The sequence below is a fragment of the Lithobates pipiens genome, unplaced genomic scaffold, assembly GCF_037356315.1.
Source record: "Lithobates pipiens isolate NorthernLeopardFrog02 unplaced genomic scaffold, aLitPip1_a1.2 Scaffold_27, whole genome shotgun sequence".
NCBI lineage: Eukaryota > Metazoa > Chordata > Amphibia > Anura > Ranidae > Lithobates > Lithobates pipiens.
The window spans coordinates 161,285,879-161,298,525 of NW_027507788.1; the positions used below are offsets into that span (position 1 = coordinate 161,285,879).

Consider the following 12,647-nt stretch of genomic DNA (forward strand, 5'->3'; position numbering starts at 1 on the left):
CTAGTAACTGACACTGTCTCTAGTAACTGACACTGTCTATAGTATGTATCATCCCTGGTAATGGTAACAAGCATTGAGCTTCTCCTCTCACAGTAACCCCTCCCGCAGCCAATCAGCGTCCTCGTCTCATCCTCTCAGACACCCTTAGTATAAGCCGAGCACTGTGAATGGATCAGTACCCGTCAGCCAGTCAGGTGACTTCTCCCCGCTTACCGGAAGTCGGATGCTGTTGCTGTGGGAACCTGTAGACGCGGCCGTTTGAAAGTGTGTGTGTGTGTTCTGTGGAGGGAAGATGGCGCCGCCTGCAGCCTCTGCTCTGAGGAAGAGTCCGGAGCGAGGGAGAAGACACAGCCGGCTAGTGGTGAACCAGGCTGTACTGGCCGAGAGGAACCCGGGGGCTGTAGCCGCTGTGGGAGCCTGGATAGAGGCGGCTGAGAGAGGGGCCCCTAGCAGGGCCCTGGTAAGTGCTGCGTGAGGGCCCTGGAGAGGGGAGAGTACACTGGAGAGACCACCATACTACCGGAATAATAATATTGTGTGATGAGGGGTCAGAGCCCTCCATAGATGATATATATGAGGGGGGTCTCCCTGGGCCCTCTGCCTGGTGTTGAGTTGCTGAGTGAAGAAGGAATCATTATAAATGTCCTGTAATAGGGGAGCCGTCGTCCTCGGCTGTGCCCCCCTGATCTTCCTTGGGTGACACAAACTATTCTCTGTCGCTGAAAGAGAAAACATTAAAATCTCCCCCCTTAAAAGAAGAAGCCCAGCGACTCCAACCGCTGTCTCTGTCCTCATTGGATAGATTAATAGCAGCAGGAACGATTTGCTCCTGTTGCTGTCAATCAAATCCAGTGACGTGGTGCATGGCTGAGTCCTGTTGTCTATCAATGGACGCAGCAGTGGCACTCGCGAGCGCGCCCGCCTGGGTGCCCCCAGGTAAAGCGGCTCTCAGCAGGGGCACCTGATGAAGAGGAGGTGCTGAGAGCGCTGTCGGGGCACCCCAGAAGAAGAGGCTCAGCGCTGCTCTGTGTAAAACCCTTGCAAAGAGCAGTTAAGAATAGCATGTTTGTTGTGGTGGTTTTTTTTTTTTAATTACCTTCACAATCACATTAAAATGAGCTCTTAAATGGCATATGTGATGTGGACTTTAACTCACCACAAAGCTCTACCAATGAACTAAACAACCTCAAGTCGTCACACCATAAAATTAAAATTAGGAGATTTTTCTTTTCCCTTCTAATTATTTAAAAATTGAGCTTTAGATATACTTTTATTGTTTATGTTTTTAGATCTCTGCAGAAGAAGTTGAAGAACAAATAATTCAGCATCAGCTGGAAAAAGAGCAGAGACTGATTCGTTTTCAGGGCGAAGTGAAGCGAAGGGTTAATCAACACGCCAAACAGCAGAAACGACTCCAGCTACAGAAGTCATGCGATGTGGTAAGTGCCTGTTGACCTCTATCGGTTCAGTAGTTCCATACCAACTCTTTCTGCATGGAAGCCTAATTAAGCCCTGGTTCACACCATTGCGGCTTTTCAATGCTGCAGGTCAGTGCGATTTGGAGCAGTGATGTCACTTCGTCTTGCGACTTCATCTAACAGAAGTCTATGCAAGTTGCAATGAAATTGCAGGAACCTTTTCCAAAGTCACTGCGACTTGGCAACGATCTGAACTGTTCCATTGCCGAAAATAGGGTGCGACTTGGCATGCAATTTTGAACTGTCAAATCCGCATGCCAAATGCATTGGTGTGAACAAGGGCTTTATCCATCAGATCCCTACAAAAAGTATTTCAATTTAGCAAGTGTCATTGCAGTAAAATGGAACAGATTCTGGCAACCGCAAATCAAAAATTTTGTATTCATTGAGTTAATAGTGTATGTATGATACACTTTCATTTATTGGGCCAGAAAAACTATACGCACTGTACTTGTAATAAACAGAGGCACATATATTGTACAGTGCATGCCCGGCACAATTTCACTGAGTGGGGAACAATATTACAAGTTATATCAAATCACTGTATCCTTTTTATTTTTCCTCTCTCCCCTGAGATCAGGAAGTCATCAACATGGGGAAAGAAAAGTGCAGACCACAGAGCTGGCTGCCTACTCTGAGTGTCTGTCCAGCAACTCATTACAGAGAACCTGCTAGCTTCCAATTCTCCAATTTAGCTAGGCATGGGGAAGGGGTAGCTTCTCACAGCTCAGTCTCCCCCCAGTAAGCATCTCTACAGATTCTTATCAGAGGGAGTCAGTCCAATATGCAAATCTGCGCCTTGTCAGACTAGGCAGAGATCTGTGCCTAAATGTACATTGCAGCACATACATCAGTTTGTAGGGCACATGACTGAAACATTCCTGTGACAAATTTCCATTTGTGATTTATTTATTTTTTTTTTTTTTTTTCTGGCGCACCTCTCGCAAATCCTCTTTAACATGGACGTGCTGTAGTGTTTAACTGACACATGTCAAACGCACCAAAAAGTGTTGGAAAAACAATAGCTAATTTGGCCCAATATCTCGTGTCTGTGTTTACATCTTGTTATGTGAAACTGTACAAGCTTTATTGCGTCCTTTTTTATTAGAAGTACCTGGTTTTCCTACCAGCCCACTTTGTTTTTGCTGTTTGAACCTGACTATGCCAAGCATGGAAGCAGATCCACGCAGGCATGGTCAGTTTGCAGCTTAGTGCCTCTCTATCAGAGTTGCAGGTTATTGTTTCTATGCACAACCTGTCTCTGTGCTCAGTTCAGCCAATACAGGTTTGGTTTGCAGCGCAGAAATGGAGCACAAAAATGTTGTAAACTGTGGCTTGAGACCTTAGACAGACAGAATTCCAGGATTCTATCTTTCATTGTTCTTTTATTGCCAGGTTTACAATACATTTTATATGAAACTGCAGATGATGGGATCTTTTAGAAAAATAACTGACGCTCAGCATGTTTATCAATAGGGAATTATCAAGGGCTCCAACCTATCTCTTGGCGGGCGCAGCCATGGTCTGTTTGACGAGTATATTTGTTACGGCACCTATAGATGCAGATTCTGCACCATGAATAAGGGGTGATAAGAATTCTCCCTGTTTTATGACCAGCCGCAGTGCAACTTGTGACTCAGCTGGGGTTTATTTGTCATTACCACTTCCTTCCCTTTCCAGTAACCTTCATTTGTGCAGAGATTTTCCTAATAGCAAGCACCTAAGGTAGTCACAGCCTTTTCTTTTCTCACAATAAGAATTTCCTGCTCTATCCAGTTATTAATGAATTGTCATATTCTAAGCTCGAGTTGTGCTCTGTATGTCCTCCCTTAGCTATACCATCTACCCCCAATGGAAATATCCTCTCCTAGACTATCTATAAATGGACAGATTTTCACAGATTACTGGAGTCACAAGACTGTTAAGGCCTGTCATTGTCTCCTCAAATCGGTCAGCAGATAGTTGTGAAGGATCTGTGCTTATTTCTACATAGAAAACTTAATGATTGGCCACTGAACACAGCATGCAGCATTTGGGACAGGGCAGACTGCACTGTTATTATTCGACAGGATTTGTATAGTGCCAAAAATTCAAACAGCGCTTTACAATAGAACAGGAGACATTGCAGTTACAATACAAATCAAGGCGACAGTTGAGCGTTGCTTGTGAGAGTTTACAATCGAAAAGGGATTAGAAAAGATAATGGCTGTGTGAGAATAGGGTGATTGAGAAAGGTCAGCTTTTAGGTAGAAATTATTTTTCAGGGGGCGTGGCCTAGCGTGATTTTGATCAGACACGTTCCTGTCCAGCTCTGGTCTCTTCTACCATCCTGCTTCATCCTTATCGACCATAGATGAAAATCAACTCTAATTCGAGTCTACCTGAGTAGGATCGTTTTCCACATCCTAGGGAGACATTTTTGTGGATGGGAAAGGAGGGGGAAGAAGCAACACCAGCCACGATGAGCATCACCACCCGCTCCTACCAAGATGGCCACCGCAACACCGTCCATGGGCCTAGCACATCACCAGCCTCCACTCCTGATTCGTTGGAGACAGCCAGGACACTTTCCCGCCACCTTTTCCTGAGATCCTGGACTCCCCTGCCGTGTCCCTGCAAGCGACCCGGGGTGAGGATGTCACGGATGACGGCAAGGGGCCTACACGGTGTGAGTTCCTCACTATCCTTAAGGTAAACCACACAGACCTTATGGGGAAGGTGGACGTCCTAAAGATCCACTTAATGATCATGCAGCAAGACATGCAAAAAAATAAGTGTCCGGGTTACTGAGACTGTGCAACGTATTAGTGACCTTGTGGACACCATTAACCCCATCCTGCCCAAACTTAATACATATGGGGGGAAGATTGCAAACCTAGAAGGTAAGGTGTACGACCTTGAACCGTCTCCCCAGGAATAACTTGCGTCTGGTTGGTCTCCCGAAACGGGTGGCGTGATCTGACCCTGTAGCCTTCCTGGAAAGCTGGCCGCAATCAACTCTCCCCCTGCTTCATGATTGAGAGGGCCCACCAGTCCCTCCCTGGGCGCCCCCTCCCTGAGGGACACCCTCTACGTTAGATTGTGATTCGCCTCCTTAATTAGAGGGATCATGACTCCATTTTGGGGGCAGTCAGGAAGAAGGGAAGTCTCTGGATCAACACCACTGTGGTGTCCCTGTTTCCTGACTACTCTGCAACAGTCCGCAACTGGAGAGCCAGCTATCAGCATGTCAAGCAGAAACTCCGGGAGCAGAATAGCCAATACTCCATGCTGTTCCCTGCTACCCTCTGGGTTACACATCAAAGGAGGGTTCAATTCTTGCAATCCCTGCAAGATGCCCTATCTTGGTGGGAATTCGCTACACCCGTCAGACAATCCAATCGTGTGTGGGCTAATCCAATCGTTTTTCGTTTAAAAAAAAATACGACGGACCTAGAAATAGAATGTTTCAAATCTGTCCAACGGACTCAATTCCTGTCGGGAAAGCTGCTCGTCTGTATGCTGGTCCGAGGGACCAAATGCAACTCAAGGGAAGCTACTGCCTATTGAACTTCCTTTTTTAGTCCCATCTTATGCCATCCCGTTCAAAACGAACGGATGTTCGAACGGACTTAGTCCATTCTTTCGGAAAGTCCGTTGGAAGTCCGTCTGGAAAACCGTTAGACCTAGTCTGCCAGAAAGTCCGGTCGTGTGCACGTGGCATTACTGGGTAATGATTATGCTATTGTACATGGTTTTGCTGTTGTGTGGATGTATGACTGTGCACCATTGCGACCCTCTCGGCCTTCTGTAACTGGAGATGGGGAGCCCTATGTGAGTCTCTCCTCCCCCCCCCCCCCCCCCCAGAGGTTTTAATATCTACCCTATGTAAATATTTGTTTGTGGAATGTCCGTACTAAACTCTAAATTTAAAAGAGCATCTGTCTTTTTGAGGTTGCGATCCTAATTCGTAAAGAATTACCATTCTCGTGTCATCAAGTTATTCTGGGCCCTAAGGGGCAGTATATTATTCTATATGTGACTATGTACGGAATTCCCCTCCTGTTGGCCATGGTGTACCCCCGGCTGCAGTGTTCTCTGAACTTTAATGTGCATTTTGCCTCATTGCCTAGCTGTCCTATGCTCATTCTTGGGGATTTTAACTCTGTGTTGCAGTCTGAATTAGGTTGAAGCCTCTACAATCTGAATCTAAATAGTTTGTTTTTTGTGTGTGGTGCAAGACCTATGGATATGTAGATCTATGGCGCTGGAGGTATCCCAGAGATAAGGTGCTCTCCTGCCAGTCCAGGTCCTATGCTGCCCTCTCCAGAATAGACTATGCACTGGTCACGGGTGACCTTTTACCCTATTTCCAGTCCATAGCATGTCTATCCCAGATGGTGTCTGATCATTCCATAGTACAGGTGGGTGTGACTTTGGGCCACAGACCCTCGTTTCTTGGCTTGGAGACTCAGCCCCCTCTGGATCTCCACGCCAGAAATACTAGTGTCTATTCCGGCTGACATGGCCAATTAGTCCTCCAATTCAGACTGCAGCTGGGGGCCCTGCATTTTAGGGTGGTGGTCAGGGGTTCCTATATATTGCGTATTAAACATTATAGATCCTTTGGGTGGGCCACGCAAGAGGCTCTCCAAAAAGTATTGTATGAGGCACTCTCCCATCACACGGGTAGCCCTTCCTCCGAGACTCATGGTATGCTGACAGATGCTCATCAGGCGCTGCAGCTTCTAAATGGACAATTGTACCTCTCTGCTCATATCCATGAGCATAGGGGGCGGGGGGAACGACACCGTTAGGCTTCTTGCGTATCTCGCCCAAACAGACTTTCGGACATATACGGTCTACATAATACATTTTTTTAAATCTTTTACTACGATGTGCCTTTTGGGCACAATTTGGGTCATTGACCATTGAGCTCATGGAATCCTCCTATATAGAGGACCTCTTATTGTTTCCATAGATTGCCAAGTTGGTGACGACTTTCTATGGTCACCTCCAGTTGGTAGGGGCGGATTCTTTCCAGAACTCTCATCGCAAATGGCTGCTGTCAATGCCTGAGCTTTCTGAAGAGGACTGGGAAGAGGCAGCCGAGATATGCTTTCAGGATATAATCGGCACTGCTGACCTACTGATTCAATTTAAGTTTATACATCACCTGCACTACACGGATGGGATTAGGTCAGGATATTGCATGTGCTAGATGTGATATGATTGCTGCTGTTGTGTGTGTGTGTGGTGCGTTTTTTTTTTTTTTTTTTTTTTTTATTTATTTTTCACATATGTTTTGGAGCTATTCTGGACTCTTTTTGGAAGAATCTATGCTTTTTTTTTTTTTTTATTTTTTTTTTTTTTTTTACCACAAGCTTAATTTCTAAAGCCTCATACCACAGAGGTTGGACTCTTAGGGATTCTAAATGATCATGTTCCTTGTACACACGCTGGAATTTTGTTACGTATACTGTTGTTTTATGCATGTAAAACCATCTTATTGCATTGGAAGGATATGGGCCCACGCCTTCTTCTCTAACATTCATGTGGTTCTCTGGCCTAAGAAGAAATTCACCAAAATATGGCAACCATGGCTAGATGGCTCAGAGGGTTTCCGCTAATGTAACTCGGGAACAGTGGTCTGAAGGTTGCCTACACACTAATCAGGAATTGTCCTGTGTGGAACTTTCTGCTACATAGGGGGACCTTGAAAATCTGCTGTTGATACGGGGTCGTATGTGATGTGGGTTTGAATGTGTGTCTGTATGAATGCTGTTGGGGTCTTTCTGTTACTTCACGAACTACTGGCTCGTTGTACATTAACCACTTCAATACCAGGCACTTTTGCCCCTTCCTGCCCAGGACAATTTTCAGTGCTGTCGCAGTTTGAATGACAATTGCGCAGTCATACAACGCTGTACCCAAGCTAAATTTTTATAATTTTCGTCCCACAAATAGAGCTTTCTTTTGGTGGTATTTGATCACCTCTGAATATAATTTTTTTTTTTTTTTTTGCTAAACCAACTAAAATAGACCAACATTTTTGAAAAAAAAAAAATAGTTTCTTGTTTTGGTTATAAAATTTAGTTTTCTTCTTCACTGATGGGCACTGATATGTGGCACTGATAGACAGCACTGATGGGCACCAATAAGCGGCACTGATGATTAGGTACTGATGAGGTGTTACTGTAGAACACTGATTTGCAATGTGATGGGCAACCCCCTACCACTGTGGTGGGCACTAATTGGCACTTGGGCACTTATGGGCGATCCTGAGGGGGTACTGACTGGGTACCTTTTTTTTGGCACATCTGATGGAGCTGTGCTGATCAATGTGCTGATTATCAGCACAGACCCTTCTCCCCCCCCCCCCCCCCTCAGCCGTCCCCGGCACTTTGCTACAATGTAAAGTAGTGAGTGTACAGCTTGTAAAACAGTGTAAACTTGCTGTCCCCTCAACTTAACACACAGCCATTAATGTCTGCCTGGCAACAAAAGTGAGTACACCCCTAAGTACAAATGTCCAAATTGGGCCCAAGTGTCAATATTTTATGTGGCCACCATTATTTTCCAGCACTGCCTTACACTCTTGGGCATGGAGTTCACCAGAGATTCACAGGTTGCCACTAGAGTCCTCTTCCACTCCTCCATGACGACATCACGGAGCTGGTGAATGTTTGAGACCTTGTCCTCTTCCGCTTTCCTTTTGAGGATGCCTCACAGATGCTCACTAGGGTTTAGGTCTGGAGACCTACTTGGCCAGGCCATCACCTTTTTAACCTCAGCTTCTTTATCAAGGCAGTGGTTGTCTCAGAGGTGTGCTTGCGGTCGTTATCATGTTGAAATACGGCCCAGTGTCCGAAGGGAGGGGATCATGCTCTGCTTCAGTATATCACAGTATATTATTGGCATTCATGGTTCCCTCCAAGAACTGTAGCTCCCCAGTGCCAGCCGCACTCATGCAGACCAAGACCTTGACACTCCCACCACCATGCTTGACTGTAGGCAAGACACACTTGTCTTTGTACTTCTCGCCTGCTGGCCATCACACATGCTTGACACCATCTGAACCAAATAAATGTATCTTGGTCTCATCAGACCATGGGACATGGATCCAGTAATCCATGTCCTTTAGCGTGCTTGTCTTCAGCAAACAGTTTGCAGGCCTTCTTGTGCATCATCTTCAGAAGAGGCTTCCTTCTGGGATGGCAGCCATGCAGACCAATGTGATGCAGTGTGCAGCGTATGGTCTGAGAATTGACAAGCTGATCCCCACCACTTCAACCTCTGCAGCAATGCTGACAGCACTCATACATCGATTTCCCATAGACAACCTCTGGATATGACGCTGAGCACATGCACTCAACTTCTTTGGTCGGCCATAGTGAGGCCTGTTCTGAGTGAAACCTGCCCTGTTAAACCGCTCTTGGACACCATGCTGCAGCTCAGTTTCAGGGTCTTGGCAATCATTTTATAGCCTAGGCCATCTTTTTGTAGAGCAACAATTCTTTTTTTCAGATCATCTGAGAGTTTTTTGCCATGAGGTGACATGTTGAACTTGCTGTGACCAGTATGAGAGAGTGAGAGTGATAAACCCGAATGGCTCCCCATTCAGGCCTGAGACCTTGTAACACTAACAAGTCACGTGACACCGGGGAGGGAAAATGGCTAATTGGGCCCAATTTTAAAATTTTCACTCTAGGGGTGTACTCACTTTTTTTGCTAGCGGTTTAGACATTAATGGCTGTGTGTTGAATTATTTTGAGGGGACAGCAAATTTACACTGTTATACAAGCTGTACACTCACTACTTTACATTGTAGCAAAGTGTCATTTCTTCAGTATGGTCACATGAAAAGTTATAATAAAATATTTATAAAAATGTGAGGGGTGTACTCACTTTTGTGAGATACTGTAAGTCCATTTCTGGGGTCAGCCTATCGGTGCTTAGACCATACGCCACACACTGCATCAAATTGATCTGCATGGATGGCATCCTCGAAGGTAGCCTCTTCTAAAGACGATGCACAAGAAAGCCCGCAAACAGTTTGCTGAAGACGAGCAAACTAAAGACATGGATTAATGGACCCATATCCTGTGGTCTGATGAGACCAAGATAAACTTATTTGGTTTAGATCAGGGATATGCAATTAGCGGACCTCCAGCTGTTGCAGAACTACAATTCCCATGAGGCATAGCAAGACTCTCACAGCCACAAGAATGACACCTGGAGGCAGAGGCATGATGGGACTTGTAGTTTTGCAACAGCTGGAGGTCCGCTAATTGCATATCCCTGGTTTAGATGGTGTCAAACATGTGTGGTGGGAAGTAGGTCAGGAGTACAAAGACAAGTGTGTCTTGCCTACAGTCAAGCATGGTGGTGGGAGTGTCATGGTCTGAGGCTGCATGAGTGCTACCGGCACTGGAGAGCTACAGTTCATTGAGGGAACCATGAATGCCAACATGTACAGTGACTTACTGAAGCCGAGTATGATCCCCTCCCTTCGGAGACTGTGCCACAGGGCAGTATTCCAACATAACGACCCCAAACACACCTCCAAGACGATCACTGCATTGCTAAAGAAGCTGAAGGTAAAGGTGATGGACTGGCCAAGCATGTTTTCAGACCTTATCACTATTGAGCACCTGTGGGGCATTTTCAAATGGAAGGTGGAGGAGTGCAAGGTCTCTAACATCCACCAGCCACTTGATGTCATCATGGAGGAGTGGAAGAGGGCTCCATGCCCAAGAGGGTTAAGGCAATGCTGGAAAATAATGGTGGCTACACAAAATATTGACACTTTGTGCCCAATTTGGACATTTTTCACTTAGGGGTGTACTCAATTTTGTTGCCAGCGGTTTAGAAATGAATGGCTGTGTTGAGTTATTTTGAGGGGACAGCAAATTTACGCTGCTGTACAGTCACTACTTTACATTGTTACAAAGTGTAATTTCTTCAGTGTTGTCGCATGAAAATATATAATAAAATATTTACAAAAATGTAAGGGGTGTACTCAGTTTTTGTGAGATACTGTACATGAGTCGTATACTTCCTGTGGAGCAATACTGAGATGTATGTATTCCTCTTGGTTGTTCTCGCAGTCCTCATAGATTAAAAAGAATTGCTCGCTCTACATGTTTCATGACCTGCACTGTCACTTCTTCAGGAGATTCAATTTTTCTATTTAGAAAGGCCTACTTTAATTAGAATACAGTACACCATTTTTTATTTTTTTTTTGTACCAAGATACAAGTGTGCATGTGTATACAGAACTATACATGAACTCGCCAATAGTATGGTGCTTAAACAAAGTTTCAACGCTCACCTACACCAGGAGGGTATTGACCGCAAGACGACCCCCTCCCAAAAGGAGGTGACAGCTGGGGACACTGGTTCTGGGGGACAACCACAAAATGGACCAGGGCTCGGCAAACCCCGGGCACCAGGTCGCATTTGCGACTAGAATTGGCAACCTGACACCTTGGGCGGCACAGCTGGGGTATTCTGTCTCCTTGCGCACCTCCCCTCCCCCCGCACGATCACATTGGGCCGGTAATTGAGGCCCCGTCTTTGCGGCCTTCTGCAGTGCTATGGTTCCTTCTGGAATCTGGCACCCTCTTGTGGTGGCCGTTGGTATGACATCCAGCAATGCTAGTGGAGCTTCCCTGCCTGTTTTCATTGCCTGCCCATCTCCTTCCCTTTACTTAGAACCCCCAAACATATATATTTTTTATTCTAACACCCTAGAGAATAAAATTTCGGTCTTTGCAATACTATTCTGTCACACCGTATTTGCGCAGCGGACTTAAAATTGCACTTTTTTGGGGGAAAAAACACTTTTTTTAAATTACAAAATAAGACAATAGTAAAGGGTGGATTGGGTGGGGTCCTACACCTGCAGACAATGGACAAATCATGCAGATACTTTAAAATCCCACAGCTCCCAGGAGATCCTGAGGTGTTCCCTGGTAGTGTTGTCATACACCAATACAAGACTGATGGAGTGCTTGGTAAGTGTAGCTTTTGGAATGATTATGACTGGGTAATCCTTGTACTTATGTGATACCCATTCATTTATTAACATTACTACCTAACCTACACAATATTATTTCTTAGTAATATAATCATCCTACTCCCTCACTTCATGCAGACAGCATTCAGTGTCATATCTCTCATGTTTGGCACCTTGATCCACCTCACTTTCACCATCTTATTCACTTGTCCACCTTTTTCTTTTTTTTCTCACACACATACACGCATGCATCATTCTTTTCACACTTTCAATTTTGTTGTTTGTTTCAGTTTTCTTTTTCAGTAGTTTGGTTGTTTTCACTTTCACACCCCCCCTGCCCCGTCATCAGTGTACCTTACATCATGCATTTTCACTTCACCCATCACATCTCCACACCCTATCCCTCACCCACCTTTTCTCACTGTCAGCTAATCCCTCTTATAATTAATATAACTAATGAAGAAACTACGCCATGCTATATATAACTAATTTAATTATTTTACAATAAGAATTCATTAATTACCAAGTAATAAGCCTATAACTGCCAAGCACTTCTATATACTCCCTCTAATATTTAATGATGACCTACAAAAAGTTTTTTGCATGTCCATCTGCAGGTGTTTTACCCCCCATCCTCCTCTCTGGGTCCCATAACGTGGCCCCCTGTAAGCTCAGTGGACTATGCACCCACCCAGAGGGCGCGAGGGGAACATGTGGCAGCGATGGGATCACTGGATGGTTATAATCCTGCAATGCCGGTTCATGCGACACATCCTCATGTCCTCATACACCCATTGGTAACTATACCTCTATATGCATGGAGACATATTTTTGCTTAATTTGAAATAATATATATATATATATATATATATATATATATATATATATATATAATATAATATATATATTTTTTTTTTTTATATTGTCCAAAGTCTTTAATTAGATATTTTGACATTCCCCTAGAATATAAATCCCCCTGAAGAGACCGGAAATCGCAAGGGTCGAAATGCATCGGGGTTTTTCATGTGGATACATATGTTACGAATACAATTGGCAAACCATGCTTGTACATAGAGTTTTTTGCTATGAGTGATGTTCCATGTTTGTATTTGTCGCACTACCTATATGGATGATGTATTATTGTTCATTTGGAATTACTATTGTCTGTC

General features: G+C 44.7%; 1 protein-coding gene across 1 annotated transcript in view; it reads left to right on the top strand.

Annotated features, from left to right (window-relative positions):
- Nucleotides 1-86: 86 nt before the first annotated feature.
- The window catches only part of CCDC15 (coiled-coil domain containing 15), a 52,434-nt gene continuing 39,873 nt past the window's right edge, over nt 87-12,647 (top strand). Inside the window, exons 1-2 of the mRNA XM_077457785.1 lie at nt 87-460; nt 1,290-1,439. Coding sequence (XP_077313911.1) covers nt 293-460; nt 1,290-1,439 — 318 coding nt within the window. The 5' untranslated portion in view covers nt 87-292. The remainder of the gene's footprint in view (nt 461-1,289; nt 1,440-12,647) is intronic.